This window comes from Centropristis striata, chromosome 6 (genome assembly GCF_030273125.1).
Source record: "Centropristis striata isolate RG_2023a ecotype Rhode Island chromosome 6, C.striata_1.0, whole genome shotgun sequence".
Taxonomy (NCBI): domain Eukaryota; kingdom Metazoa; phylum Chordata; class Actinopteri; order Perciformes; family Serranidae; genus Centropristis; species Centropristis striata.
Genome location: NC_081522.1, coordinates 30,103,899 through 30,119,019, shown reverse-complemented (window position 1 = coordinate 30,119,019; position 15,121 = coordinate 30,103,899). Strand labels below are relative to the sequence as shown.

Below are 15,121 nucleotides of genomic sequence, written 5' to 3'. Positions count from 1 at the left end.
TCACAGTGTGTGTGTCTGTGTTTATTACCTGCTCATCTCCTGTTGACCAAGTTTGAAGGTGACTCTGGGAAGAAACCACACGTCTCTCCTGTTGTTCTCCCGCGAGCCTCTTTCTCATTCTCACCATCAGTCTCACCTCCTTCCCCTCATTTATCTTCCTCTTCTCCCTCTGTTTTTGTCTTTCACTTGCTATTTTCTATTTTGGTCCCTCCCTGTGTTCCTCCAGTCCAGCTCCACTCTGTAACCTCTCAGCTGAAAAGGACAGCAATCAGTATCAACTGCTCTAATAGTGTGTCACCACACAAAAGCTCTGATGAAAAGGACCAAATATAGCAGCTTCTGCTCTGATTGTGTGTCAGTGAGTGAGCGTTTGGTTGTGAACATGTTTTCATGATTAGATGTTTTGTGGTTTACAACAATTCAGTACCACTGGAATGTGAAATTATTTCTTTCATCACAATGGTTTCATTTTCCAGTCGAGGAGTTGTTACTTATCACCACCTGTAAATTGATTGTTACGACTTGTACCTGTTGATGTTTGTAGAAAAATCAAAACTCACTTGTCTCAACACAGCTGTTATTTAAAAAAAAAATGTAATTACCTTGTGTTAACAAGTCATGATCACAATATCATGGGCCTTCAAACGTTAAGAACCCCTACTCCCCAACAGTCAGGCTTCAAAATATGGAAGTGTAAACAAGTGCTTGGGTGACTTTTGTCTGGCCTAATTTTCCGGTAAAAGAGAAGATGCCACGATTTCTCTCCTTCAGATTCTTTATTTCCCAATGTGTTTATATCCAGTGGCTGGCATGGGTTTGTGATTTCTGCAATCATAATAATAATATTAGTACTTAACAGTGGCATGAAATTGAGAATTCAACATAGCATATACGAGTGAAGGGTCAACGAAGCTTCGTGAACCATTTGCTTTATTTACAGATCCCACTAGATGGTGCTCTTTGGCTAAAAACGCACTCAATTACCATTGCTAAAGCCTTTTTTTTTCAGCCAAGACCGGGTTAAGCCAAGACCGGGTTCAACCATTATTTCATTTTTATTATTTAGTTTTTTCAAGTTTTAAATAATATACATTGAGACAATTAAATTAGTTGTAATTACACCTACTTTAATCAATCATTGCCACATTTTATGGATCGACAAAATCATGACCTGAGATCTTTCAACCTTAATGTTTGATGTCTCATTTTTGGGCAAGCTTTGATTTACTGTTGTCAATGTAGGGCTAATTTTTAGTTACGTTTAATTAATAGTAAAGTAAAAGTACCAAAGTATCAGCATCAAAATTAACTTAAAGTCTCAAAAATAAAAGTAAATAGATTGTCCCTACTCAGATTGTTATATTTATTCCAAATATATTTTTAGATAATTTGTATTGATGCATTTATGTAAGCAGCACTTTCATTTTCTCAAGCCAGGGCTAATTTTTACTACTTATTATACTGTTATGAGGTTTAATAAAAAATGTATAATCTCGTCAAATGTCTAATCACTTTAAATTGTTCATGTATTCTAAGTGTAGAGGAGTAAAAAGTACAACAATTGCATCAAAATGTACTGAAGTAGAAGTATAAAGTTACATGAAATGGAAATACTCAAGTACAATTTTGAGGTACTTGTACTTTACTTAAGTACAGTACTTGAGTAAATGTACTTAGTTACATTCCACCATGGACTCTGAGTTATTTGGGAAAATGTTTGTATGTGTAAAGTATTTTTAAAGTCCCCAAAGAAAAAAGTTCTTCCAAAGACAGAAGATAATTGAATTAACATTGCTTGTGACGAGGTGTTTAGGTGGTGTGTCAGTGGAGGATCACATACCAGAGCAACTGGAGTCTGTTTAACGTAATCAAACTGTCAAGTCAAGTGTGAAATATAATATTTATCAGCAGTGTTTACTGACACACACACACACACACACACACGCACACACACACACATACACAGGAACATCCATACACAGAAGGCTTTAATAATCTCATTATTGTTAATAATGATGTGATTTGGATTCCAGTGGGAGTCTCGTCCCTCCACTCACACCAGCCTAAGCACCTCGTCTTTATTTTGCCCTGCAGACGGACACCTGTGCTTCTGTTGTGTGTTACTGTGACCCAAAAGTGGTTACAAGGGAAATGAGTCAGGACCAAGTAGAGTTTAAACACTGCTGTGTGTCATGTAATGCAGTAGTTCTCAATTTAACATGCATGACACCACAAAATGACCAAAAAAGGAAACAAAATGACCAAAAAAGACACAAATTGACCACAAAATGATTAAAAAAAAGACACAAAATGACCAAAAATTACATAAAATTAAGCAAAAAGGACTCAAATTGACCACAAAATGACAAAAAATTACCACAAAAAGACACAAATTGATCAAAATAGACACAAATTGACCAAAAAAGACACAAAATGACCAAAAAGAAACAAAATGACCAAAAAGACACAAAATTACTAAAAAAGGAAACAAAGTGACCCAAAAAGACAGAAATTGACCACAAAATGATAAAAAAAGACACAAAATGGCCAAAAAAAGACACAAAATTACCAGAAAAGAAACAAAATTACCAAAAAAGACACAAACATTACCAAAAAAGACACAAAATGACCAAAAAGACACAAAATTACCAAAAAGACACAAAATTACCAAAAAAGACACAAAATTAAAAGAAAAAAAACCACATTAACACATGAACACTTTAACACAGTGGAGACAGAGCTGACTTCCAAAGTGATTTGGCGACCCCCAGAAATCATCTCGTGACCCCAATTGGGGTCCCGACCCCGAGGTTGAGAATAGTTGATGTAATGCGCTGTACGTCGTGGATAACACATGCAGGGTGTCAACAGGGACTTAAGGCCCCATGATAAATATCACATTGGTCCCCACCACCACAGACCAGAACAACACTGCACAATTGCTGTAACCACACCTTCATTCCACCCGCTCAAAGCTTTAAATAACTCTTGCCACGCAGACTTGCAACTCTCTGATAGTCCTGTGGGTAAACAACGCTCCCGCAGGTGGGGGAAAGGGGACAACAGTACAGGTACACATGCAGCTGTAGCAATAATATTTACTAACAGTCAGCTGTGAAAACTTATAGACCCTGTGCAGACACGCTTGCAACACTGTGCACTATTTGAACACTGATATTCTCAATAGGAAAGGTGCTACAGTCTATCTTCTACAGTGTAAATGTCATTGGTAAAATTCTTGAATCGAAAATGATGACTTAAAATAAATATGACTTCAATATACAATCATAACTCACTAACGCACTACCGGTTCCTACCAGAGCAGAGGCGTCCTTTTCTACCTTTAAAAAACTCCTGAAACTCCAGCTCCTCAGAGAGGACCTTCTCTCCTAGCATCACAACAACAATTCTACTCCTTAAAGAATTGTCACTAGCACTTACTGCTGCACTAATGGCTCTTATCGCACTAGACCTTGATTGTTTCCCTTTTCCGTAAGTCGCTTTGGATAAAAGCGTCTGCTAAATATCTAAATGTAAATGTAATACTTTAAGAGCTTGAAATACAAAATAGAATTAACATTATCATCTATAAAATTATATAACAAACAAAATATTTAAACCAGTGGCAGATTTTTAAACTAAACTATGTATCGCGGCTCACGGTACAGCGGCGTGTTTTAAAAATAGCACACACATGCGGTTTGCTGTTGTAGGCTGCAGGTTCTGTGGATTAACGTTATAAAACCACTGACCTAGGTTTAGGGCAAAATCTTCCTGGTAAGGCGTTATAAAAGACGCAACTAGGTCACGTGACTACTGCATATTGCGTAAGAAACGTAAATGACGTTCAAAAACGTGATTCACGTAACTTAAATTAAAAATGATTTACTTTTACAAACTCCGCTCTCCTGGGTGAAAGTCTTTTAGCAATGGTAGCTGAGTGTGTTTTCAGCCCTTTGTTGAACAAAGAGCGCCATCTGTTGGGCTCCGTAAATAAAGCAAATGGTTCACGAAGCTTCGTTGTCCCTTCACTACCATCCTCTACCCCAACCTCCAACCAAAAGCAGAAATCTGCCTTTTTAACTCCACTTTGCTGTCAATCGCTACTACATCAGCAAGATGGTGGCGGAAACATTGCAGCGGTCTGTGAAATTTGTCAATATCGCTGGTTTTTCGTTGCCTGTACACACGACCTATTGACATTTCTGACGGGAAAACAGGCTGAAATATACACACCAACTAGAAAATCTCTATATATCAAAATATCTATTGTATCTGCATATGATGCATAATAATGTATCATATAACATAATGTGATTTGCAATGACATCATAATGAAAATTTGAATAACTACCAACATGTCATTCAACACGATGCTGCCAACCTCAGCTCAGTTGGGAATAGGGTTTGTTGGTCGGGTGTGATGATGGTTAAACAGGGCTGTACCTGAACCTGGTACCAGCCAGGCTCATTTAGGATGGATATGGACTACTATTTTAACAGCACTGCCAAGAAAATTGCATCTCAGTTCTCCTGTGCTATTTGCACATATTTAGATGAGGTAATATGCATACATTTGGAGCAAATTTGGCCCCTTTCTATGCAAATCTTCCTCATTGCAACAGTCCAATTCACAAACAGCAGCACTAATAGTGACACGCAGTTAGAGTGAAATTATTAGTGTCATGAGAGGACTGGTGGTATCTGCATTTATGATGGATGTCAACTCAAACGCAATACATGAATTTCAATGAAGAAAAAGTAAAAAAAAGGAAAACATCAAGACGTTTTAGTCTTTTAGAAAGACTGAATGAGATACAGAAGTGTGATGAACAGACATTTATCTTTTCAGACTACCACTGACATAATGAAAACATCCACACAAAGTAACCCAAACTAATCTGAGCTGTTGTTGTCATTTTGAAGTGAAGTCTCATCTGTCTTACCTCCCTGTCTTTTTCTCAGAAACCTGTCCAAGAACCCGATGTTGACCACACTGTCCTGGCAGATATTTGAACATCTGCAGCTCTACGAACTGTAAGTTGACCACTGTTTTCAGATTTTTAAAAAGATTCTGTGCCTATAGCTACCAGAAAGACCATCCATTAGGCTTGGTCAGTCTAGTAACAGGAGGAGGCTGCTTTTCTGGCAGAAACCTAATTGATCATAAATGATTGTATGTCTACTTTCTATGAAGAGGTATCCAACCTGAAAATGCTTGAAAGGTAACAGGCATAAATATTTGCAGATTCAACCACACCTTTGATCATTTGTGTCCTAAGAACATCAGTAGAATGGTGCTTCAGAGAGTCACACCAGGTTTGTTTACTGGATGTGTTCAAGAAACAGCTTTTTATTTTTTCAATGTACTCTTATTGCAACCACACCTGTAACACACCTGTTTCAAATGCTATCGGCTAACTATATTTACTATATTTAACTATATTTGGTAACTTCAGGTAATATTTTGAGAAAAAAGTTGCAAATTTACTAGATTTAAAGTGGCAAATCTGTGCGAAAAAAGTTGCAGATTTACAAGAAAAAAGTGGGGCAAAAAGCAACTTTTTTCTCACAGATTCACCACTTTAAATCTAATAAATCTATGCATTTTTTTCTCGTAGATTTGCCCCTTTAATCTCGTAAGCTTTTTTCTCAAAGTATTATTTTAATATTTTTTTACACATTCTGGCAGTATGTAGTATCCTCCAATATTCTATATGCTGTAAAATGATGCATTTGTCAACAAATGAATATTAAATTGGAGGCATCGTTCCCCAAAATCAAATATGAGTTTAGCACAGAAATACACAAAGAAACCAACAGTAACACGGCTGAGTCAGCACGTCATTTAGCACGTCATTATAGCACGTCATTATACAGCACGTCATTATAATTAGAGCTCTTTTAACTACTACACTCTCATGTTTATAGTAACAATACAAGTCTACATATCAGAGATTTAAATAGAAAGGAGGAGGGTTCCCTGACTTGTCTCTAGTGGCTGTAGACATGCTCATTTAGGTAACATGCTACACTTCATTTCCATTTCAAAGCTTTTTGTTGTTTCTCTTGTGATTATTGTGTCCTTGTTTCAAAGTCTTTGACATAATGTTGCTGTTTGAAACTTTTGGAGAAACACACATACAGTATGTTCTCCACTGGAAGTATGTTCACGTTGGTTCTGATTTCATTGAGGCGTATCACATGGCTGCTGTCCGTGGTGCTAAATGTTTTACCATAGTTTACTTCCACAGGATGTCTCAACTGCTTAGAACAGCTGGCCCTGCTAACACAGCTGATCCTTTCACTGTTGCTTTTTCGTCCTTCTATCTCATAAAAAACAGCATCTAAAAAGGTGTCAGCTCTGCCTTGACAATCTTGGACTCGCTTTATTCTTTGAATATCATCACGACAGCGTTTTAGACATTCATGGCCTAAATAATGTCAGTGAGGACAAGGGATGGGAATAATTAATCTATGATCAATTAATGGTCTTTAAGAATTTGGTCGATCACCTGGAATTTTGAATCAATCTGTTTATTTTGGATTTTTTAAATCTATGACTGCGTATCAGTATCACTGAACTGAAACACGGCCGATCGTTCAGTTCTGTGTCTGTACATGAATAAGCCAATGAGTTGAGAATTAAGTTGGATAAAGCTACAGTTGCAAACTGAAAGTTGCAATAACAATTTTAAAACACACAGAAATACAAGCATATTAATTTGAGCAAAACTAGCTTGGTACAAAACCTTGCTAGCATGAATTACTAGGTTTGATTTAATCCAAAACTTATTTAAACACAAAACTCACCTAAATATGCAAGATTACTGTCAAAACCAACCTCATGCCTCTACGGGGGCTAAAACATAAAAACATTGAACTCCTTGACGTTATCTTTACAGTATAATCTCACTTGAGTTAGTTTTACTATGGACAGGAAGTCTCTTTTGGTCCTTTCAAAATAAAAGCGTTTGTTATCAAAACAGGCTTTTGCATAGTACTGTATATATCTTTTTTTTTGCCCAAGAATGCATGTTTTACCGTAAGCAGGTTTCTTCCAAACGCCCATCCTTAGTGAGGACAGCATCAAAAATATTGGACTGAAATATACTTCATATCATCTGGCTAGATGCCAGGAAAAAATCACAGATATTAAATGCAGAAGAAAGGAGAAAGAGTTTGAAAGCTTTAGGTAAAACAGATAAAAGCTAAGAGATAAAACAAGTATAAACCATAAAATTGTGATAATAAGATAATAAGACGCTACTAATAAGACAGATTAAAAAGATAGGTTTTTAGTTTAAAAGTATCAATATTTCTAGCGCTTCTCTACATAATACTGTGTCAAAGTCACACACACACACACACACACACACACACACACACACACACACTCCTGTTGACGACGCCATCCACCCTAAACTCATGAAGAGGTTTTATGATGTTCATACACAAGAGGATGTTTGTCAGGAAAATCACAATTTTTTTTAAACAAACAGAAAATAATGTTGTCATGTTTCTCGCACACTGGACCTCTTCACTCAGGTCTACTTTATCAGAAAAACTTGCTATAACAAGCATTTGTTCAGCTCTACTGTTCATCTAATGCCAATTTTAAAGACCTTGATTTACTAACACATATTACAATGTTTTACGCAGGAGCTGAAATCAGCTGAGGTTTAATGATGTTCACATACTTGATTCATGTTCACCACTGAATACCTCCTACCTCAGTTTTCCGACTCTAAAATAGGAAAATTTAAGAGAGCGTCACTGCCTGTGAGGCTGTGTGTAGCCGTGTGTGTGTTACAACATGTTCTGCCAGCTATTCTATGTGGGATATTTAAAGCAGGGCTGCTGGCATGCTAATAGTGTGATATTTCAAGCTATGAGCTGGTTCACGCTGCTGGGGCTATTTGAAGCGCTGAGTGTGCAGTGTGGGAGGGACACACACACGCACATACACTGAAACACCTGTAAAACACACTGTAACACAGGTTATTAGAGGTCAACACTTGCTTCCTGGCTTCTGTGAAACTGTGAATGTTTGTAGTACTGGATCTGTGTGAGCTATTTCAGATTTAATGATTCATGTTTTCACACCAACTGATAAAGATCTTTTATGGACATTAGGATATGAGAAATTCATGCTTTTAAGCTGACAGTTATTCTGGCTATAGGTGATTTGAATTACATGTGTTGCACTGGTGCAACACAACGTGCATGTGTTGCACTGGTTAGCACTGTTGCCTCACAGCAATAACATCGTTCTATGTTTGAGTCCAGTTTGAGTCCAGATTGCAGCTTTTCTGTTTAGAGTTTGCAGGTCCTCCGGCTTCCTCCGGCTTCCTCCCACAGTCCAAAAACATGTAGCTTAGGTCAAATTGGTAGTGAAGGGACAACGAAGCTTCGTGAACCATTTGTTTTGTTTACAGAGCCCACTAGATGGCGCTCTTTGATCAACTAAGAGCTGAAAACACACTCTGTTACCATTGCCAAAACCTTTTTTTTAAGCCAAGACCGCCATCTAGTGGGGTAAAAAAACAAATTGGTGACTCTTGTCGCGTGATTGTTTACGTAACATCCATGTGCTGTCCAGACAAACAACAACAAACATGTCGGACTATCTCCATCAATCAGACCCTAGCAGTTGCCCTAGCAGCTCTGGTAACTATCCAGGAGTCATTTCAGCAGTTAAGCAGAATTATCACAGATAATATAACAGAACAGAGAAGATGCATTAATTACTGAGGGCAATTTTTTGAGGCACCAATTCGGCGGAGGCAAAACAGATCTGGGCGAAACAGGAAGTGAAGTAAGAGTAGAAGTCGGAGAGAAGCAAAGCGAAGTGTCTACACAGCACGAGCTCTTGGTGGTGTTGTGTGGCTGTGCTCACCTAGCCAACTGGCTGCATACTACATCAAATTTCACAGAATTTTGCGTCACCATATGCACACAGATTTCCCCCTGAAGACGGTTGTCTAAATGCGGAATAAAAAGTAAGAACACAATAACACTTTTGCATTTTCTCTCCTGATCGTCTCCATCCAAACAGGGCCTGTGTTGGGAACACTGTCACTGATGCAGGTGACTCAGCTCAGCTCGTTTGCATGAAATCAAACTGGTTTAGTTTTCATACACCAGTCCAGACTGGCAAAACAGGATATTGACCCAACTCTTGTTCCTTCGTTTCCATGGACACACAAGCTGTAGTATTTTCACTAAAACCCACATACACTGACCTATTGCCACATATATTCACTACAACACAAAACGTGGATTAATCCACAGCTGAAAATAGTCACAATCAAATGCACTACCCATTCCTGTTGAATTTGTTATAAACTACAATGATCAGCTGTTTAAGGGAATGTCTCCATTAATTTCACAGACTTTTGCATCACCGTATGCATGCAGCTTTCCCCCTTAATATGCTCGTCTAAACACGGAATAAAAAGTGAGAACGCACAACACTTTTGCGTATTCTGTCCTGATCGTCTCCTTTTAAACATGGCCTAAAATAAAAAGCTTTAGCAATGGTAATTGAGTGTATTTTCAGACCTTTGTTGAACAAAGAGCGACCTATCCAGGGTGTACTCGTTCCGGCCAACGTCGCGCCCCCCATGACCTGAGTTAGGATCAGCAGATATGGATGTATATATTTAGCAATTGTGTGATTTCCTCCCTCTCCTCCCCTCATTTCTCTGTTCAGATTCCGTGTTTCGGTCCATGTTTTAATCCAACTGCCAAACTCAATTTAGTCAAACCTTTTTAAATGTCATTAAAAATTAAATTTCCATCAGAATGGATTCCAGCAAATAAGTGAAGCAAATGTCATGAAAAGAACATCCAGCAGAGAAGTGGAAGTTTGAGTTTGTTTTAAGTACAGAGCCACTTCAATGGACTTGGACTTATAGGGACTTTATCAGTGTTCATCTTCATGATGTTGGACACACACAAGAAATAAACAAACTGCAGCACTGCAACCCCAAAGATTCATATGCTTACATATATACACACACTTTACTTCTCTACTAAATAAGACCATAAAAGTATATTAATACACAAAACACACATTCTTGGTAAATATATAGTCGAATGTTGTGTCTGAGTGTGTTTGTGTGTCCATAGAAACTAGCATGCACTGGGGCTCTTGCAACTACAGCACGCCACTAAAGTGCAGCTCTGTGCCGACTTTGTCTTCTTTGCACAGCTGGCAGAAGCAATCCTCTTTTGGGAGACTCGACTTTTTATATGGGTCAGGTTGTGCTCCCTAAGTCTGTACTTTGTCAAGGTAGTTCAGTGTTTAGTGTACCTGTGGTTAGGTAATCTGCCACACTGTACTGTCATTTTAGGGCCAGCAGTTCCAAGCAGTTGTTCTTGAATCTGGTCCAGTCATTGCGCTACACATTCTAACTTCATGTAGCAAGTCAGCGAATCTAATAAACTGTAAAGACTTTACATTACTTTTATTTAAACTCCAAAGGTAAAGAGAAAAATAAATCAAATGTAAGAGTTGATGATATATGAGCAGCAGTAGTCAGCAGTACAGGAAAACTCTTTTTGATTTGACCAAATTCAGATTATGAGACTAGGAGATATTACAAAAGGCCCTTTCATAGTGGGTTCCCGCAAATGTCCTGCTGTATTGCTGAAAAGATCTGTGCCAGCTTTTCGCCTTAGGGTGCTCATAGTGGTCCAACGAAGGCGTGATATTCATGCCCATTCATAGTGCAGACCGGCGTCACGGAACGAGGTGGGAGGAGACGATAGTGCCACAGTAGCACAGTGCTAATAGGCTAGACAGTTAGCTCTGTAGCAGTACAGTGTGTATGTGCTGCAGCAGTATGTGCTGTTTGTTTACAACAAGCAACAGAAACTCTGTACACAGTTAGCATGCCGGTTTGTTTACGATCAGCGGCAGACACCACTTGTACAGTTAGCATACTGGTTTGTTTACAATAAGCGGTGAACGCTGTGCACAGTTAGCGACGGCATCCAAAGTTGTTGTGCAGCTGCTGAACAGTGATTTGATGACTGCCGGACCAAGTGGGAGGCGTGTTAGACGTCATGCGCGGCGTCAAATATTCCGCCTTACAGGGATGGCCAATAATAGTGGTTCCGCTTCCAACAGTCCCACCAATTTTCCGCCTCTGTGACTACCTCTGAAGTCTTAAAATGGCTGGTATCGCTTGATCCCGGCATCCCGCTTCTTGTGCTTTCATAGTGCAGGAAAGACGTTACAGAGCCGTAAATGTCGCGGCATGAAACAGCACTATGACAGGACCTAATGAGTAAAGATTGAGTAAAATAATTCCTGTTCTCAAAGAGTGAGAAACAATTAACGCAAATTGAGATAGTTCATCAATAAATGTGGATACAGTTCACTTGGCTATCGATGTGGATATGGCTGAAAATATTATGTGATGTTTACTCGTGTTGGGACAACAAAGCTTCGTGAAGCATTTGCTTTATTTACGGAGCCCAAGAGATGGCGCTCTTTGTTCAACAAAGGGCTGAAAACAAACTCAATAACAATTGCTGAAGCCTTTTTTTTTAAACCCAAGACCGCCATTTAGTGGTGTCAAAAAATAAAGGAAATGCTTTATGAAGCTTTGTTGTCCCAACACTAATGTTTGCTGTTAATGTCAATATTTGTTCCCATAAAGATGGGAATAAAAGACAGCAGTGCTTCTCTTGGCAGTGCATTCAGGTGAGAGTCTGTTTCCTGTTCAGAGGAGCTTGGGTTGAACACAATGTGTCAGCTTGGATAAAAACAGATTCAAGTAGCAGCTCTGAGGACCACAGAGTCAGCCTCTGCTTTCACTTCGCCTCTATATTTACACAGCTTTCCCACACTGCTGCTCTCTGTCATATCCAAATCTATGAAATGTCAAAATGTTTGCCAGGCACATCAATTGTTGAGGTCAGGCTGTGCTTGATTCATGCTGTGTATCAACATCTCCCGGTACTGCTGTGGTAACAGGCCGGCCTGCTGAGCTGTGCAGGATAAAGCCTCATGACAAACATCCACAAACAAAGGTCAGATAGTGATTACTTTATGTGCTACACACACACCACAGCCTACAGCGTGGCTTTGTGAACGACCTGTCATTCCATCAAGGATGTATTCAGCCCTCAAATAGGTCTGCACTTCACAGTATGACTGCAGGGGAGAGAATGTACAGGGCTGTGTCTTCTTCAATTGGATCAAATTGTTTTTATGCTCCAAAGATTTCTCTGAAATCGAAAATGACCTCAGTGAGTCAGCTGCTCCCTTTCACATACAACTCCACAGTAAGTGTCATCCTGCTAATAACATGCTAACAGGCTTTTTGCTTCTGGAGAGATGCCAGTGTGTGACATCTGAGAAAGGTTGCCTAAATCTAGCACTTAAAATACCTGGGTCTTTAGCTGCTCCCTCTGGTATCTATGTTATTTTGTGTGCTTTTCTTGCAAAAGCACACTAATTGTTATTCCGTGGGCTTATTTTGTGTGCTTGCTTGCAAAAGCACACTAACTACTATTCACCGGGACTATTTTTATTATTAGTGCCACGGCTGAGCAGCGAGGCACTCATCTTCACTGCAAGCAGTGAGGATGAGTGCCTCGTGCGAAGCACGAGGCATCTCTTATTATTGCTCATGTTTATTATTATTTATATATTATAGATTATTCTTCCGTAAAAACTTTGGCGCGTAACTAGTCCCACAGCTTTGAGAAATCGCGAAAAGTAAAAACGTCAAAAGTTGCGCCCTAATCGGGAATCGTGTGGAATGACTTTTTTTAGCGATCGGCGCGCACGTTTTCGCACAACGTGCACAAACGTGCACTTTTTGGCCCATCCGGAACGCATTGCGCCAACTTTGGGGCCTCACCATTCGCAAACCGTTGCTCGTAAAATTCCGAACCGATTTAGAAAGTTGTAGGGCCTGAATTTAACTCTAGTCCTGTGAAATTTCAAAGCAATTGCATATATAGTTTTCGCACGAAGTGCGAAAACATTTCCATTTTTCCAAACTAATGGGGAGGGCGATTTTCCCATGTGTGTGTATTGCGCGGAATGTTCAGAGTCCAGAGTGATGATGTCATCAAGCAGAGTGGAGAGGGAGAGAAGGAACTGTCAAAAAATACATTTGAAAACTGCGCTCCAGGCCGCAAATTCCACTCTACAGAAATAATTTATACATAGAAACGGAGGAAAATTTGTCTTCTCACTCACAATCCTCTGGTAAAGCTGTCAGAGTTATAGTTTGGGCGCAGGACACAGAGAAGTGCCACCAAAACTCATCAACTGCCCCATTGAGTCCCATATTAAAAACACGTGAGGATTTTTGAAAAAATCAGATGTAAGAGTTTTTTTAAATCGCTCTAACAAAGCTATTTTTTCATTTTTCTTAAAAAAAAATATATGTAGACATTCAGGAAGAACTCAGGACGATCAAAGTGAAGTCAGATTAGTGATAGGTGTTATGGTTTTGCCAAAAATGCTTTCTGTTCGAGGCCAGAATTTTCAGTTTGTCCACCTCTGGCTGCTCACTTTAGCAAAGCATTGTCAGTGACAGTTAGTTTCTGTTGATTGCTCTGCTCTGATTGGTCGACTCCACCTGGCCATGTGGTTGCTTAGCTACCAAAGCTCCCCCCCTCCCTCTCCCCTCCTCCAACACAGACATTTTAACTGAAAACAGTTAACTCTTTTAACTTGACCATACATTGTCCAATCTGCCTCAAACTTGTCATACATGATGATGGCTCATCACTGATTGTCTACATAACAATATTTCATAAATTCCCGCCCTTTTTGATTAGCCACGCCCCCTTTCTTAACTAATGAACCGTTTGTCCTAGAAATTTGTATGAGGTGTCAGATTACTCAGCATGGCGTCCCTGTCTAACTGTTGATTGATAACCCCGCCCCTTTTGATAAGCCACGCCCCTTTTACTAACTAGTGAACCGTTTGTCCTACAGACTTGTATGAGGTGTCTGTGAACTCAGGACAGAGTCCCTGTTTGACTGGTGATTGAAGCCACGCCCCCTTTGAGTAGCCACGCCGATTTTTACTAACTAGTGAACCGTTTGTCCTACAGACTTGTATGAGGTGTCTGTGGACTCAGGACAGAGTCCCTGTTTGACTGGTGATTGAAGCCACGCCCCCTTTGAGTAGCCACGCCCCTTTTTACTAACTAGTGAACCGTTTGTCCTACAGACTTGTATGAGGTGTCTGTGAACTCAGGACAGAGTCCCTGTTTAACTGCTGATTTAAACCACGAGAATCATCCGGCAGTAGTCCCGTGGCACTCCAAAATTTCCCTGGAATTTTGTTTCTAGTTATTTTGTGTGCTTGCTTGCAAAAGCACACTAACTACTATTCACCGGGACTATTTTTATTATTATTTTTCTTCCGTTTCTTCCGTGTCATTTTTCGGTCGACTACTCCTCCCAGAGTTTTGCTCGCACATACACAAAAAAGGTATCAAATCGACCGGCTCACCCATGACAAGTGTGCTATGACTTTTATAAGGGTTCCGACAAACGGTTTTCAAATTATTGGGAAAAAACACGTCAAAAAATCCCCCCAATGTAACCCTATGGAGAGTCTAGAGTGGGGATGTAATCAAACAGAGTGTAGAGGGAGAGAACGAATTGTCAAAAAATAAATTTGAAAACTGCGCTCCAGGCCGCAAATTTCACTCTACAGAAATAATTTATACATAGAAACGTAGGAAAATTTGTCCTCTCACTCACAATCCTCTGGTAAAGCTGTCAGAGTTATAGTTTTGGCGCAGGACGCACAGATGCACAAACAAAACACATCAACTGCCTCATTGGCTCCCATATTAAAAATGCAGGAAGATTTCTCCCCAAAATTTTTTTTACAGTTTTTTAAAATCGCTCTAACAAAGCTATTTTTTCATCTTTCTTTAAAAAAAATATATGTAGACGTTCAGGAAGAACTCAGGACGCTCAAAGTGAAGTCGGATCAATGATAGCTATTATGGTTTTGCCAAAAATGCTTTCTGTTCGAGGCCAGAAATTTCAGTTTGTCCACCTCTGTCTGCTCACTGTGAAGGAACTGTCAGTTAATTTCAGTTGATTGCTCTGCTCTTATTGGTCGAC

The 15,121-nt window shown here is 39.4% G+C and overlaps 1 protein-coding gene across 3 annotated transcripts in view; it reads left to right on the top strand.

Annotated features, from left to right (window-relative positions):
* ntrk3a (neurotrophic tyrosine kinase, receptor, type 3a) overlaps positions 1–15,121 on the top strand; it is a 229,490-nt gene that overhangs the window by 87,796 nt on the left and 126,573 nt on the right. For all 3 annotated transcript variants that reach the window (XM_059334506.1, XM_059334505.1, XM_059334507.1), the window contains exon 4: positions 4,966–5,037. In XM_059334506.1, coding sequence (XP_059190489.1) covers positions 4,966–5,037 — 72 coding nt within the window. The remainder of the gene's footprint in view (positions 1–4,965; positions 5,038–15,121) is intronic.